Source organism: Salvelinus namaycush, chromosome 3, assembly GCF_016432855.1.
Source record: "Salvelinus namaycush isolate Seneca chromosome 3, SaNama_1.0, whole genome shotgun sequence".
Lineage (NCBI taxonomy): Eukaryota > Metazoa > Chordata > Actinopteri > Salmoniformes > Salmonidae > Salvelinus > Salvelinus namaycush.
In genome coordinates, this window is record NC_052309.1 from 61,252,784 (window position 1) to 61,264,919 (window position 12,136).

At 42.0% G+C, this 12,136-nt stretch overlaps 1 protein-coding gene across 2 annotated transcripts in view; it reads right to left on the bottom strand.

Moving 5' to 3' along the window:
- camsap3 (calmodulin regulated spectrin-associated protein family, member 3) overlaps nt 1-11,185 on the bottom strand; it is a 52,685-nt gene extending 41,500 nt beyond the window's left edge. For both annotated transcript variants that reach the window (XM_038980658.1, XM_038980666.1), the window contains exon 1: nt 10,646-11,185. In XM_038980658.1, coding sequence (XP_038836586.1) covers nt 10,646-10,778 — 133 coding nt within the window. In that variant the 5' untranslated portion in view covers nt 10,779-11,185. The remainder of the gene's footprint in view (nt 1-10,645) is intronic.
- Between the last annotated feature and the right edge of the window lie 951 nt (nt 11,186-12,136).

The following is a 12,136-nucleotide window of genomic DNA, read 5'->3' on the forward strand; positions in this document are numbered from 1 at the left end:
TTGCTGTTTGGGGTTTTAGGCTGGGTTTCTGTACAGCACTTTGAGATATCAGCTGATGTAAGAAGGGCTATATAAATAAATTTGATCTTTCCTGGGGGCTAGTACCAACTCCTCCCTCCATTTCCATGTCTGTAACTGTTCGATCAGCAGTTCAGGTCTGATAGTGTCATTCTTCCCCCACGGGAACGACACTGTGGTGCATTCCATTTCCAACCCCACGTCAGTCAGTGCTTGCATCCCAAATGGCACCCCATTCCCTATATAGTGCACTACCCCGGCCATTTGGGATGCGGCCAGCATGGAACCACATTATCAGTCTGGGTCAAGAGGAGTGAAATGACACGACATCCAGGCCCAGAGGTTAGCGTCAGCGTCTGAGAATTACCAGACAGAGCCTTGTGGTACTGGTAGATAACCAGGGCCTTGTTCATTAGGCATTAACAGAAGAAAACAGACTACCTTGGCCTAGCCATTAAGAAAAGCTAATGTTCGTTTTCTCTTGTGTGCCCCGTTGAACACGACCCTGGTGTTTTATTTTCAGCCGAGGGCAGTCTCTGTGGGAAATTGTCTTTAAGGCGACTTCTGAAAAGAGTTGACAGGAACCTATGCTTTGTGGCACATTTCTCACAGCGCAGGACAAGAAAGTCACCTGAACCTTGCGAAAGGGCAAACCAAAACAGTGTCTCCGCCCCAAATGGCACCATATTCCCTTTATAGTGCACTACGTTTGACTAGCTCAGGTCAGTGCATTATAAGGGGAATAGGGTACCATTTGAGGCAGGCACACGATTTCCACCTCAATGGAGCACACAGCACCATGTAGGAAACAAGTCCCTTTAACGCAGCACAGTCCAGGAAGATGTTGAAGAGCACAAAGTAAACACGACTTGGACTGGTTTTCAGTAAACACGGCCACACACACACCACACAAAACCCCATACAAACATGAACCTGAAAATCCACATCTGACACACGCTCTTAAACTGGTTTGGCGCTATTCAGAGTGGATGAGACTGGGGCTGTTACGGTGGATGAGACTAGGGCTGTTACGGTGTGACCGTATTACCGCCACACCGGCGGTCACGAGTCATGACGGCAGTCAAATTCCACGTGACCGTTTAATCAAGGTAATTAGGCTTCTCCAAGCTCTGATGCTGCTGATGGTCATTAGTAGCCTACCAAACTTGCTAACTGCCTGGTACTCAGCACTCTTGTCCCTTTAAATCACTGACATCAATGCAAATGTAATCGAAAATCTAATCAAACACTTCATGAGAGCCCACAAGCTCCTGTTGCGCAACATTTCTGTAGGCTACTATATTTATTTCTCAACTTTCCTAATATTAAGCACATTGCTTCTCTTTACAACAAGAGTATAGCCTACCTGGCTGACATGAAATTTAACCACAGGAAAAGCGTCCTCCATTCGCTATGTATGTGCATAGAGACATGTATTTTTTTTCCCAGCTGACCCTGTTTAGAGACAGGTGCATGATAATGGTCCATTCTGAATCCAAAACAAATTTCATACACATATTATATGTAAAGCCAAGATTAAATCAAGAACAGTCTGATGGGTGACAATATTAGCGTACCACTTGTGAATTATATATTACCACTTGTGAATGATGCCCAGCTTGTGGGCAGTAAGGCAAGAAACTGCCACTTTTTTTGGCCACTTTTTCAAATCATAGTCGCACACCTCATGTAGCCTAGCCCATAGGCCTATATGTTTTAATAAGGTTTGTATCACAACTAAAGTGGCCAAATAATTTTAAAAGAAGTTAAGCACATTCATCTGCTTTACAACAGGTAGAGTTAACTGGCATACATACGCAGCACGTGAGTTTCAATGCGCTTATAATGTGAAGAAATAGCCTAATAGTTTATCAACATTTTAAGCTAAACGTTCTGATCTGTTGCGTCAGCCTCATTGCATAAAAACGTTTGTTTGATGCTAGTGGTTGTATTAATTTGGGATCGATCGCATCCCACAACTGTCCTAGACTATGTTTGGAATATTTCTTTCTTGCACAGAATAGGTCAACTTTTGTACTATTGACAATCTACTATAGTACAAAAGTTTATAGGTCTACTCATCTTGTTGGCTAACGAAAAGTAAATGTGGACAGTTCTTCCAATATCTTAAATGTGCGCCTTGGAATTGGATAAGTATGCACGTAAGATTTTATTAGGGGGCATTACAGCCACACAAAGGGCATGCAGCTGGGAAATTCGAGGCATTATCAAGTGCTTGTCAAAATAGTGAATGAGAGACTGATGAAGTGTGTACAGCCTGCGCAAATAAAGTAGAGCCCATGCCTTTCAACTTTTTTCAAATCATCATTAGAGTCGCATCATACAGCCTTAGAATGTACTAAAAATCAAAGCATATAGCCCAACCTTTGTATCACAACTAAAGTTACATAAATAACTCTTAATTAAGCATAGGAGGAGCTGTTTTTTGTTAACCGCTCAACACAGAATAGTGTGTGTGCACTCCCTCAAATCGTTTGGAGAAAATATTCACCTATGTTCAATTGTATTCTTCATATATAAAATAATATAGCAAAGTGTATATAAATTAATGCCACGGAATTCTAAGCAAATCTTGCCTGCTAAATGAACTATTGTAGCCCACAGCCATATGGCATAGCCAGATCAGGACCTAACATACGGACAACTCAATGTATGCTATTCTGTTCTTCTGAAATAGACTATTTTCTTCATATCATGTTTCTTTAGACCAGTCTAAAAAAAATTGTGATGGTGATTTATTGTGATGGTGTAGGCTATATTAAATGGATTTAGACTTTTTAAAATGTAGATGTTCCAAAGGTCAGCATCAGTGGCTTGTAGGCCATGCGTGGAAGCTAGGAGATGCTAAATGTGTTGATGTTAATTAACGGTCAATTACCGCGAGACTGGCAGTTATTTGCTTGACAGTCACCGGCTGACAAAATTTCATAACCGCCACAGCCCTAGATGAGACCGACATGGCTTATTCGATGGACAGTAAACGTAGCCTACACACAGACTCATTTTCAAACCCTACCGTAAACAGTTGGAAGGCTGAAAACAATGAAAAAGGAACAGTTAGGTTAGTATCTGAAAGGAGACTTAAAAAGGGACATCACGTGCTGAACTCTGACTCATGAGAAGATCAGAGGAGATTGAAGGATAAAGGGAGTCGCCCGACCATGTTGTCGTTTTGCATTAGGGTTCCTTGAATTATGTTATTGGTTTTATTTAGGGCACACAATAGCATGGGACGTCTTTCCCAAAAACAACATTCCATTTACCTCCCTCCGGCTTTCTGTACTTTCACCACTACAACGTTTCGCAACAGAAAACAAAACAATAATCTGTGATTATTGTTCATGAAATATCACTCCCGTTTCTCAAAGGTTTTCACCCAACTGAACACAACCCAGGTGTAGAATACTAGTATGTCAAATAGAGAAAGATTACATTGGGGTGTGTGAATGTTCCATTGTGGTTAAACCACAGGGCATTGTTAGCAGTATAAACGTTTCATGCAAACTAACTGACCAAGTGAGGGAGGTTAAACTACGGGTGCATCTCAATAGTCTAAAGCAGTGGACCTTTTCTCATCTCCTTTCCTTCCTCCACTCGGATTCAAAAGAACTGGACTGATGGAAGGAAGCACATTGGCCCGCCAAGTTGCTAGAGTATTGAAATGCAACATAAGATACCGCATTGAACACACAAGGCGTTTTCAGACACTGCACGTGGAATAATAATGTTTTATGGATTTTCAGTGCAGTTCCACCACGCACCACCAGGACGTCACTATAGGACGTGGAGAAAAAAAATAAAAAATGACATAATGCAAATTAGGATGCAAAGCAAGATGGATGCAGTCGATACAAGCATAATTTCCCTGTGGGACGGTCCAGAAGGATGAACGACCAGTCTTTGTCACACACATCACCAGGTTGAAACAGACAGACAGGGAAGCAGCAGCAGCTGGAAATAGACATTTTGCAAATGGGATTTCAGGTATTGGGAACCGCAGTTTTAAAAAGGCCTGCAGCACACACACCTGCTCTCTTTCAAGTAACACAACAGCCGTTCACACTTTGTTTGAAAAAAAAATGCTTAGGACACAATGTTTAGGAGTGAGAAAAAAAAAAAGAGTGAGTGGAAATCAGGAAAAGGGTCACGAGTCAGCAGTAAATGTCACCAGGACATTGATATCCATACCCCCTCAAGAGGATAGTATTTTGATAGTTTACACAAAGTCAGACAGGTTAGTGTTTGCTGAGTGAGTGTAGTAACCGGGACACTGGTTCCAGGGAAGCAGCCGCTCAACTATCACTATAACAGGTCAGGGGTCAGGGCATATCTATTGGTCTAGGTGAGGGGTCAAAGGTCATACACAAGCTGGATTGTAATAAAAACATCATGTAAATTTGGTGAGTAATACACAAAAGGCTCTGACAACTTACACAAGAACTATAAGTGAATAGACTAAGGTAAATTGAGGTAAAGGTAATGATGGAGTAGAATATAAAAGAGCTCTGCTCTGTGTGTTGTCTACACCCCAACCCCACTACTGACAGGAAGTGGCAGGGGGATGCACCAGAGCAGAGGTCCATGTAGTCCTATATATAATTGATCGATTGAATTAGCCCGACCGGTCAGTCTTGTCATAAACAGACATGTGGCCGTCAACAAATGGACAGTCACAAACTAAAACACTGAAATAGGACTACACACAGAGGCTGGCCCTAGTTTCAATCGAAGCGTCATTATGGGTAAGATTCTGTAAGGATCAATTCTGTCCCTCTCCATTCCAGTTAACTGTACACCAGGTAGAGCACTGACTGACTGACTGGCTGGCAGACTGACAGACAAACTGACTGGTTTACTGGCTGGCTGACCAGCGTTACATTTCAGAAGGGTTGTCATGGGAACAGTGAACACATTAAGACCACTTAATTAAAACTAAGGGCCGAACAAAGCAGCTGCCAGAAGCAGACAGAGGCCCACACATTTCCTGATTAGGGCCGGGGTCCAGTATACTGCGAAGACCGTTCATGAACATGTCTACACCTTAAATAATTCAGAAAGAACTCTGATATGCTCAACTGTGCAAGGTAAGCACTAAGAGGGAGGGTGGGAGAAAGCACAGTCTCAAATGTCTGCTTTAAGTGAGAACATCCAAATAAGTATCTATGATCAAATAAGATGTACTTCAAACGATTATCCTAGAAAATATCAAAAATAATTTATAGAACATAAATCACAATGTTGTTGTCGACAATTGTTGATCCGTTGTTGTCGCTGTGGTGATATCCCTCCATAGCATGTTCACAGAAATATCAAAACCTTCATTATACAGTGGGAGACGCTGAGTGCTTTTAGGACAAAGACAGGCCTTGTTTTAAGACTGGTAACTAATGGTGAACATGTTATTATCCTGTGGACTAGGCTAATGTTCCACATGACCCCTCTCTGGTTCAGGTTGATATGCCGATTGCCTGAAACACCCTTCGAAATAACTACAGGCCTCAGGGTTTTGATGTCTACAGGTTGAGGTTAACTACACACACTTCAGACATCATGGGTTACCAGCATTCTTGTCTATTGTTAAAACTAGGGTGTACTGAAAAAGATAATAATATGCCATTTAACAGACGCTTTTATCAAAAGGGACTTAGAGTCATGATTGTAGTCATTTTACGCACAGGTGGTCCGGGAATCGAACCCACTATCCTGGCATTGCAACTGCCATGCTCTATGTCAAATTCAATGTGACATCTTCGGTTAAATAAGGAATAAATGAAAAATTTTACATTTAAAAACTATTACTGGTTTGTGTATAAAAATGTTGATATAAATCCCCCAAGATTTGAATGCCTCAATTATGAGACATACATACAGTGCATTCAGAAAGTATTCAGACCCCTTGAATTTTCCCACATTTTGTTATGTTACAGCCTTATTCTAAAATAAAAAAAATTGCAATCATCAATCTACACACAATACCCCATAATGACAAAGCGAAAACTGTTTATTTGAAATGTTTGCAAATGTATTAAAAATCTAAAACAGAAATACCTTATTTAAACACAGTTGAAGTCGGAAGTTAACATACACTTAGGTTGGAGACATTAAAACTCGTTTTTCAACCACTCCACAAATTTCTTGTTTACAAACTACAGTTTTGGCAAGTTGGTTAGGACATCTACTTTGTGCATGACACAAGTCATTTTCCCAACAATTGTTTACAGACAGATTATTTCACTGTATCACAATTCCAGTGGGTCAGTAGTTTACATACACTAAGTTGACTGTGTCTTTAAACAGCTTGGAAAATTCCAGAAAATTATGTCATGGCTTTAGAAGCTTCTGATAGGCTAATTGACATCATTTGAGTCAATTGGAGGTGTACCTGTGGATGTATTTCAAGGCCTACCTTCAACGCAGTGCCTCTTTGCGTGACATCATGGGAAAAGAAAAAAAATCAGCCAAGACCTCAGACAAGAAATTGTAGACCTCCACAAGTCTGGTTCATCCTTGGGAGCAATTTCCAAATGCCTGAAGGTACCACATTCATATGTACAAACAATAGTACGCAAGTATAAACACCATGGGACCACGCAGCAGTCATACCGCTCAGGAAGGAGACGTGTTCTGTCTCCTAGAGATGAACGTACAATGTGCGAAAAGTGCAAATCAATCCCAGTACAACAGCAAAGGACCTTGTGAAGATGCTGGAGGAAACAGGTACAAAAGTATCTATATCCACAGTAAAACAAGTCCTATATCGACATAACCTGAAAGGCCGCTCAGCAAGGTAGAAGCCACTGCTCCAAAACCGCCATAAAATAGCCAGACTATGGTTTGCAACTGCACATGGGGACAAAGATCGTACTTTTTGGAGAAATGTCCTCTGGTCTGATGGGAAAAATATATAACTGTTTGGCCATAATGACCATCGTTATGTTTGGAGGCCGAAGAACACCATCCCAACCGTGAAGCATGGGGGTGGCAGCATCATGTTGTGGGGGTGCTTTGTAACTGGAGGGACTGGTGCACTTCACAAAATAGATGGCATCATGAGAAAGGAAAATTATGTGGATATATTGAAGCAACATCTCAAGACACCAGTCAGGAAGTTAAAGCTTGGTCGCAAATGGGTCTTCCAAATGGACAATGACCTCAAGCATACTTCCAAAGTTGTGCCAAAAGGGCTTAAGGACAACAAAGTCAAGGTATTGGAGTGGCCATCACAAAGCCCTGACCTCAATCCTATAGAAAATCTGTGGGCAGAACTGAAAAAGTATGTGCAAGCAAGGAGGTAGAGTGGCCAGACAGAAGCCACTCCTCAGTAAAAAGGCACATGACAGCCCACTTGGAGCTTGCCAAAAGGCACCTAAAGACTCTCAGACCATGAAAACAAGACTCTCTGTTCTGATGAAACCAAGATTGAACTCTTTGGGCTGAATGCCAAGCGTCACGTCTGGAGGAAACCTGGCATCATCCCTACGGTGAAGCATGGTGGTGGCAGCATCATACTGTGGGGAGGTTTTACAACGGCAGGGACTGGGAGACTAGTCAGGATCAAGGCAAAGATGTAAGAAGCAAAGTACAGAGAGATCATTCATGAAAACCTGATCCAGAGTGCTCAGGACCTCAGACTGGGGCAAAGGTTCACCTTCCAACAGGACTGGTGACTTCCTACTGGCCTATAAAATGCCCACAGAGCCACAGCATAATGACATCCTAAGCTTCAACATGAATACCCTTCCCATCATAGACCAGGGTTAGGTTCAGTAGGGCACACCGTAGCAAAACGTTCTGCAACGGAAAATGAAAATCAGTCTGTTTGGTTCAGGTAGTAGCACCTCATTGCTTTATTGCGTTTGAATACGTTTTCAACTTCGCTGAACAGAACCCTGTATTTACATGCTGTAAGCATGTGCTACAGCACATAGGTAGTTTCCACCATATTTCTTATACCATTAATTTCCTTTTAAATCCACAAAGGGAGAAGAACAAGTAAACACTTAGGGCAGAAGCGTAGAGAGTCGGGATGCAGCGCTAGATCCTCCTTAGGTCCTCCTCACTTATTGACTCAGTCTCACACCCAACCCAAGACACACTGATGATGAGAACATGAGTCATAATTATGAACAGGACACAGCTCTAGCAAGGTGGAGCTACAAAGCAGCGACAGGTTTCAGGCGCAGTGAACAAACAAGAGATGTTTTTATAACCTTTGTTCACTGGGAACTCTGTTTTATCTCAGACAGACAGACAGACAGACAGAGAAGGCTAATCAAGTAGGCTAATCAATATTGTCATTAATTCCTTATTTAAACAGGGAAGTCACATTGAGTTTGACAGAGCATGGGGTTTTGTCTTTCATATCTATCTGTTCACCCATTCCATGAGTTGCTCTCTGTTTCTTGTATGCTCTGACCCCTGTGTACACAATCTAATTTAGTTATTTTGTTTAATTATTCGATTTTTACAGAGAGAACAGATATCAATTAGTCTGCTTGATGTCTGACAAAACTAGAGACATCTTAGTGTGTGTGTGTGTGTGTGTGTGTGTGTGTTTGTTGGCATGAATTCAGTCAGGGTACTCCCAAGCTCCTTTCATTATCCCTGGCTAGCCGGGGAAATCGGGGACCTTTGTTTACATTTCAGGAAAGTGAAGGAAGGTTATCGTTACAGGATTTCCAAATGTAGCCTTTTCGAACTAAGATAGGAATGGATCTTCACAGTTTACTAAGTGTAGTAGAATGTCTTATGTGCCGTAGGACTATGCATTATGCATCAATCAAGTGTTCTGGACTGTGGCTAGGGTTGACCAATAAGAGAGCTTATGTATAGTAAGAGAGCACTTGGTAAGAGTACTCCATATCCTCCTATTATAAGTAAAACAAACATACATACATAAATGCAGGTGTATGGTGGTTGGTTATTGGTTCTGTCCTTTCCCATCTATACTGAACAAAAATATAAAACGCAACATGTAAAGTGTTGGTCCCATGTTTCATGAGCTGAAATAAAATATTCCAGAAATGTTCCAAGCACAAAAAGCTTATTTCTCTCAAATTGTGTGCACAAATATAATTACATCCCTATTAGTAAGCTCTTCTCCTTTGGCAAGGTAATCCATCAATCTGACAGGTGTGGCATATCCAGAAGCTGATTAAACTGTATGATCATTACACAGGTGCACCTTGTGTGGGGACAATAAAAGTCCACTAAAATGTGCAGTTTTGTCACAACACAATGCCACTGATGTCTCAAGTTGAGGGAGCATGCAATTGGCGTGCTGACTGCAGGAATTTCCCCCAGAGCTGTTGCCAGATAATTTAATGTTCATTTCTCTACCATAAGCCGTCGTTTTAGAGAATTTGTCAGTACTTCCAACCGCACTCATAACTGCAGACCATTTGTTATATGTCAGCCCAGGACCTCCACATCAGGCTTCTTTACTTGCGGGATCGTCTGAGGCCAGCCACCTGGACAGCTGATGAAACTGAGGAGTATTTCTGTATGTAATAAAGCCCTCTTGTGGGGAAAAACTAATTCTGATTGTCTGGGCCTGGCTCCCAAGTGGGTGGGCCTATGCCCTCCCATGCCCACCCATGGCTGCGCCCCTGCCCAGTCATGTGAAATCCATAGATTAGGGCCAAATGAATTCATTTCAATTGACTGATTTCCTTATATGAACTGTAGTCATTGAAATTGTTGGGTTTATATATGGGTTCAGTATAGATGTTCATTCAACTGGGGAGGGTAGGCGGCTTATATAAAACTAAAACGGGTTTCGTTTAAATAGTGTAGTAGACATATATCTAACCAACCGATTATCTTTAAGTGGGTGTGTATGCATGCGCGTCATCGAAAGAGAACGGGTGGTTTCAGTAGGCTTCTACCATTAGTATTATTATAGAGAAATATACCATTATCGATACCTCCTGTTATAGTATATTTGGATACATTATTAAAATATCACGCTATTTGTTCAGCAGCTGACCTGACAATAGCCTATGTGTTTTTCAGTGGTGAACACTCGGTTCAGGTCAGGATATTTTATAGTCCCGGAGTTACTCGCCAGCCAAAATTAAATTAGTTCATTCCATTATTGGTGATTGAAATTAGACAAGCTGTCAAAACCGATGCCTCGTCACCATTCGCTAGGGGGGCCTCAATGCACCAGTCGAAATTGGCAAGCAGCGAGCTGGATCTTAAATCAACTACTGTTGATCAAATAGGCTGCTGTGATCCAAAACAAAAACAACAGTGCGTCTGTTTTTAGGATGTTGTAAGGATATATTTTCGACGTTAAACAATATTCAGGCACAACACCTGGGAATCTGACGAAGGACCGCTATTCGGGTTGAAATGGGGTGCAGAGTAGGGCTACATCCCACACACGCTCTCTGTCCCACCTCTAACGTACTGTAGGATACTCTTTGTGTGCCCAAAATCGCTGAGTTTACACAACGCGCAGTCAGTTCACCTTCATGCACGCGCTTTTCATAACACTGACAGTTGGGGAACAATGCTGGATTACATGGGAGGGAGGGGAATGTAAGAAAAACACAGAACAAAACATTATAAACGTCTGGCTACAATAGCCTAGGCCACATACCTGCATTGCCGTAAGATTTAGCCAAGACCCATCCCACACTTGCGCATATTTTTGCCCTGGTACAATCATACAGATCCAAAGGTTTTATGTCCGGGACTACAAAAGTCTTCCTCATCGCGTTGGTGTCCACCATAGCAAGTCCGCAGACAGGCCGTAGTAACCGGACGGGGATAGAGACCTAGAAAATAGTTGGTGGCGAAAGAAAAAGCTTCAAATCAAGCATTCATTCTTTTATTTTTCCTTTTCCATAACACTGGGGCTGAGGAACACGGATGTGTGTAATCGTTTTCTCAGGAAATATCCAGACACTATGGGCCCCAGCTCAGGATATATCCCGTTTCTCTCCTGATTACAGACCCCAAAAAATGGTCATAAGATGAAGGCGCGCGGTCTTAAAGCCCTACTGAAGCCCCAACACATCGGGTTATAAAAATAAATAAATAAAGGCGTATTATTTCCCGTTTTGCCGTCCGCATTGCTAACGTTTGGTTAGCGCTCTACAGTAGGCTGGAGCCCCGCCGATGACTGATTTCCAGGTGCTCCACAATGGCATCACTCACTCAGCCGACTGGCCAATCGCGTTTGAGGAAGAGTGAAGGGGCGGGTTCTCAATCGTGTGAACGCGACCAGCAGGTAGCGTATGATGACAGGTGCATTAGGTATGGCATAATATGAATTAGGTAGGTGAAACTTGCCGTGTTGAATTGAGCAAATAGCCTAAAGGAGGTTTCCATACACTTGTCTCCAAATATTGTCCTCTGACCATGAAACCTACCATACAGGTAAAAGAAAACGCCAACAATGATGCATTTTGGAATGTATATGAAATGTAGGCCTATACGTTTTAATTAAACAGGTGCATAAATGGCCTAGGTGCCATAAATGATAATGCAATGTAGGCATTTTTATCACAGGTCTCACGTAGGCCTACTCTGTGTGGTTTTGAACAAAAAGTAGCCCACCAAATTATAAGCAACTATTATTAAAATAAAACACATGGACTGCCACAAACCCCCAAATTGTACTAAAATAAACATGTGAAATAGGAGCCTAGGCCTTGATTTCTTTTCTTTACACTTTCCAGTCAATCCTCAAGCTTTGCAAACCACACAGAAAACACAGAATTCTCAGCAGGCACACAGATCTCCCAATCACATCACATGATGGCCTTGAAAGTTCCAAGAGCTCTCTCAGCAGTAACATTGTGACTACGTCCCAAATGGTACTCTATTCCTTATATAGTGTACTACTTTCGACCAGGGCCCATAAGGCTCTGATCAAAAGTAATACATATGTAGGGAAAATGGTGTCATTAGGGACGCAGCCTGAGAGGATTACCTCTCAACTATTTTCATCTAATTATGGAAGAGAAGAACGCTAAGGCCTATTTCTTTTCCGTTCCAGGGTGATTCCTTTCTCTGAATAACAAACCGATCACTTAAAACAGGAGATGGAAGCAGTGGTGCAGTGGTGAAACAAGTACCCAATTTT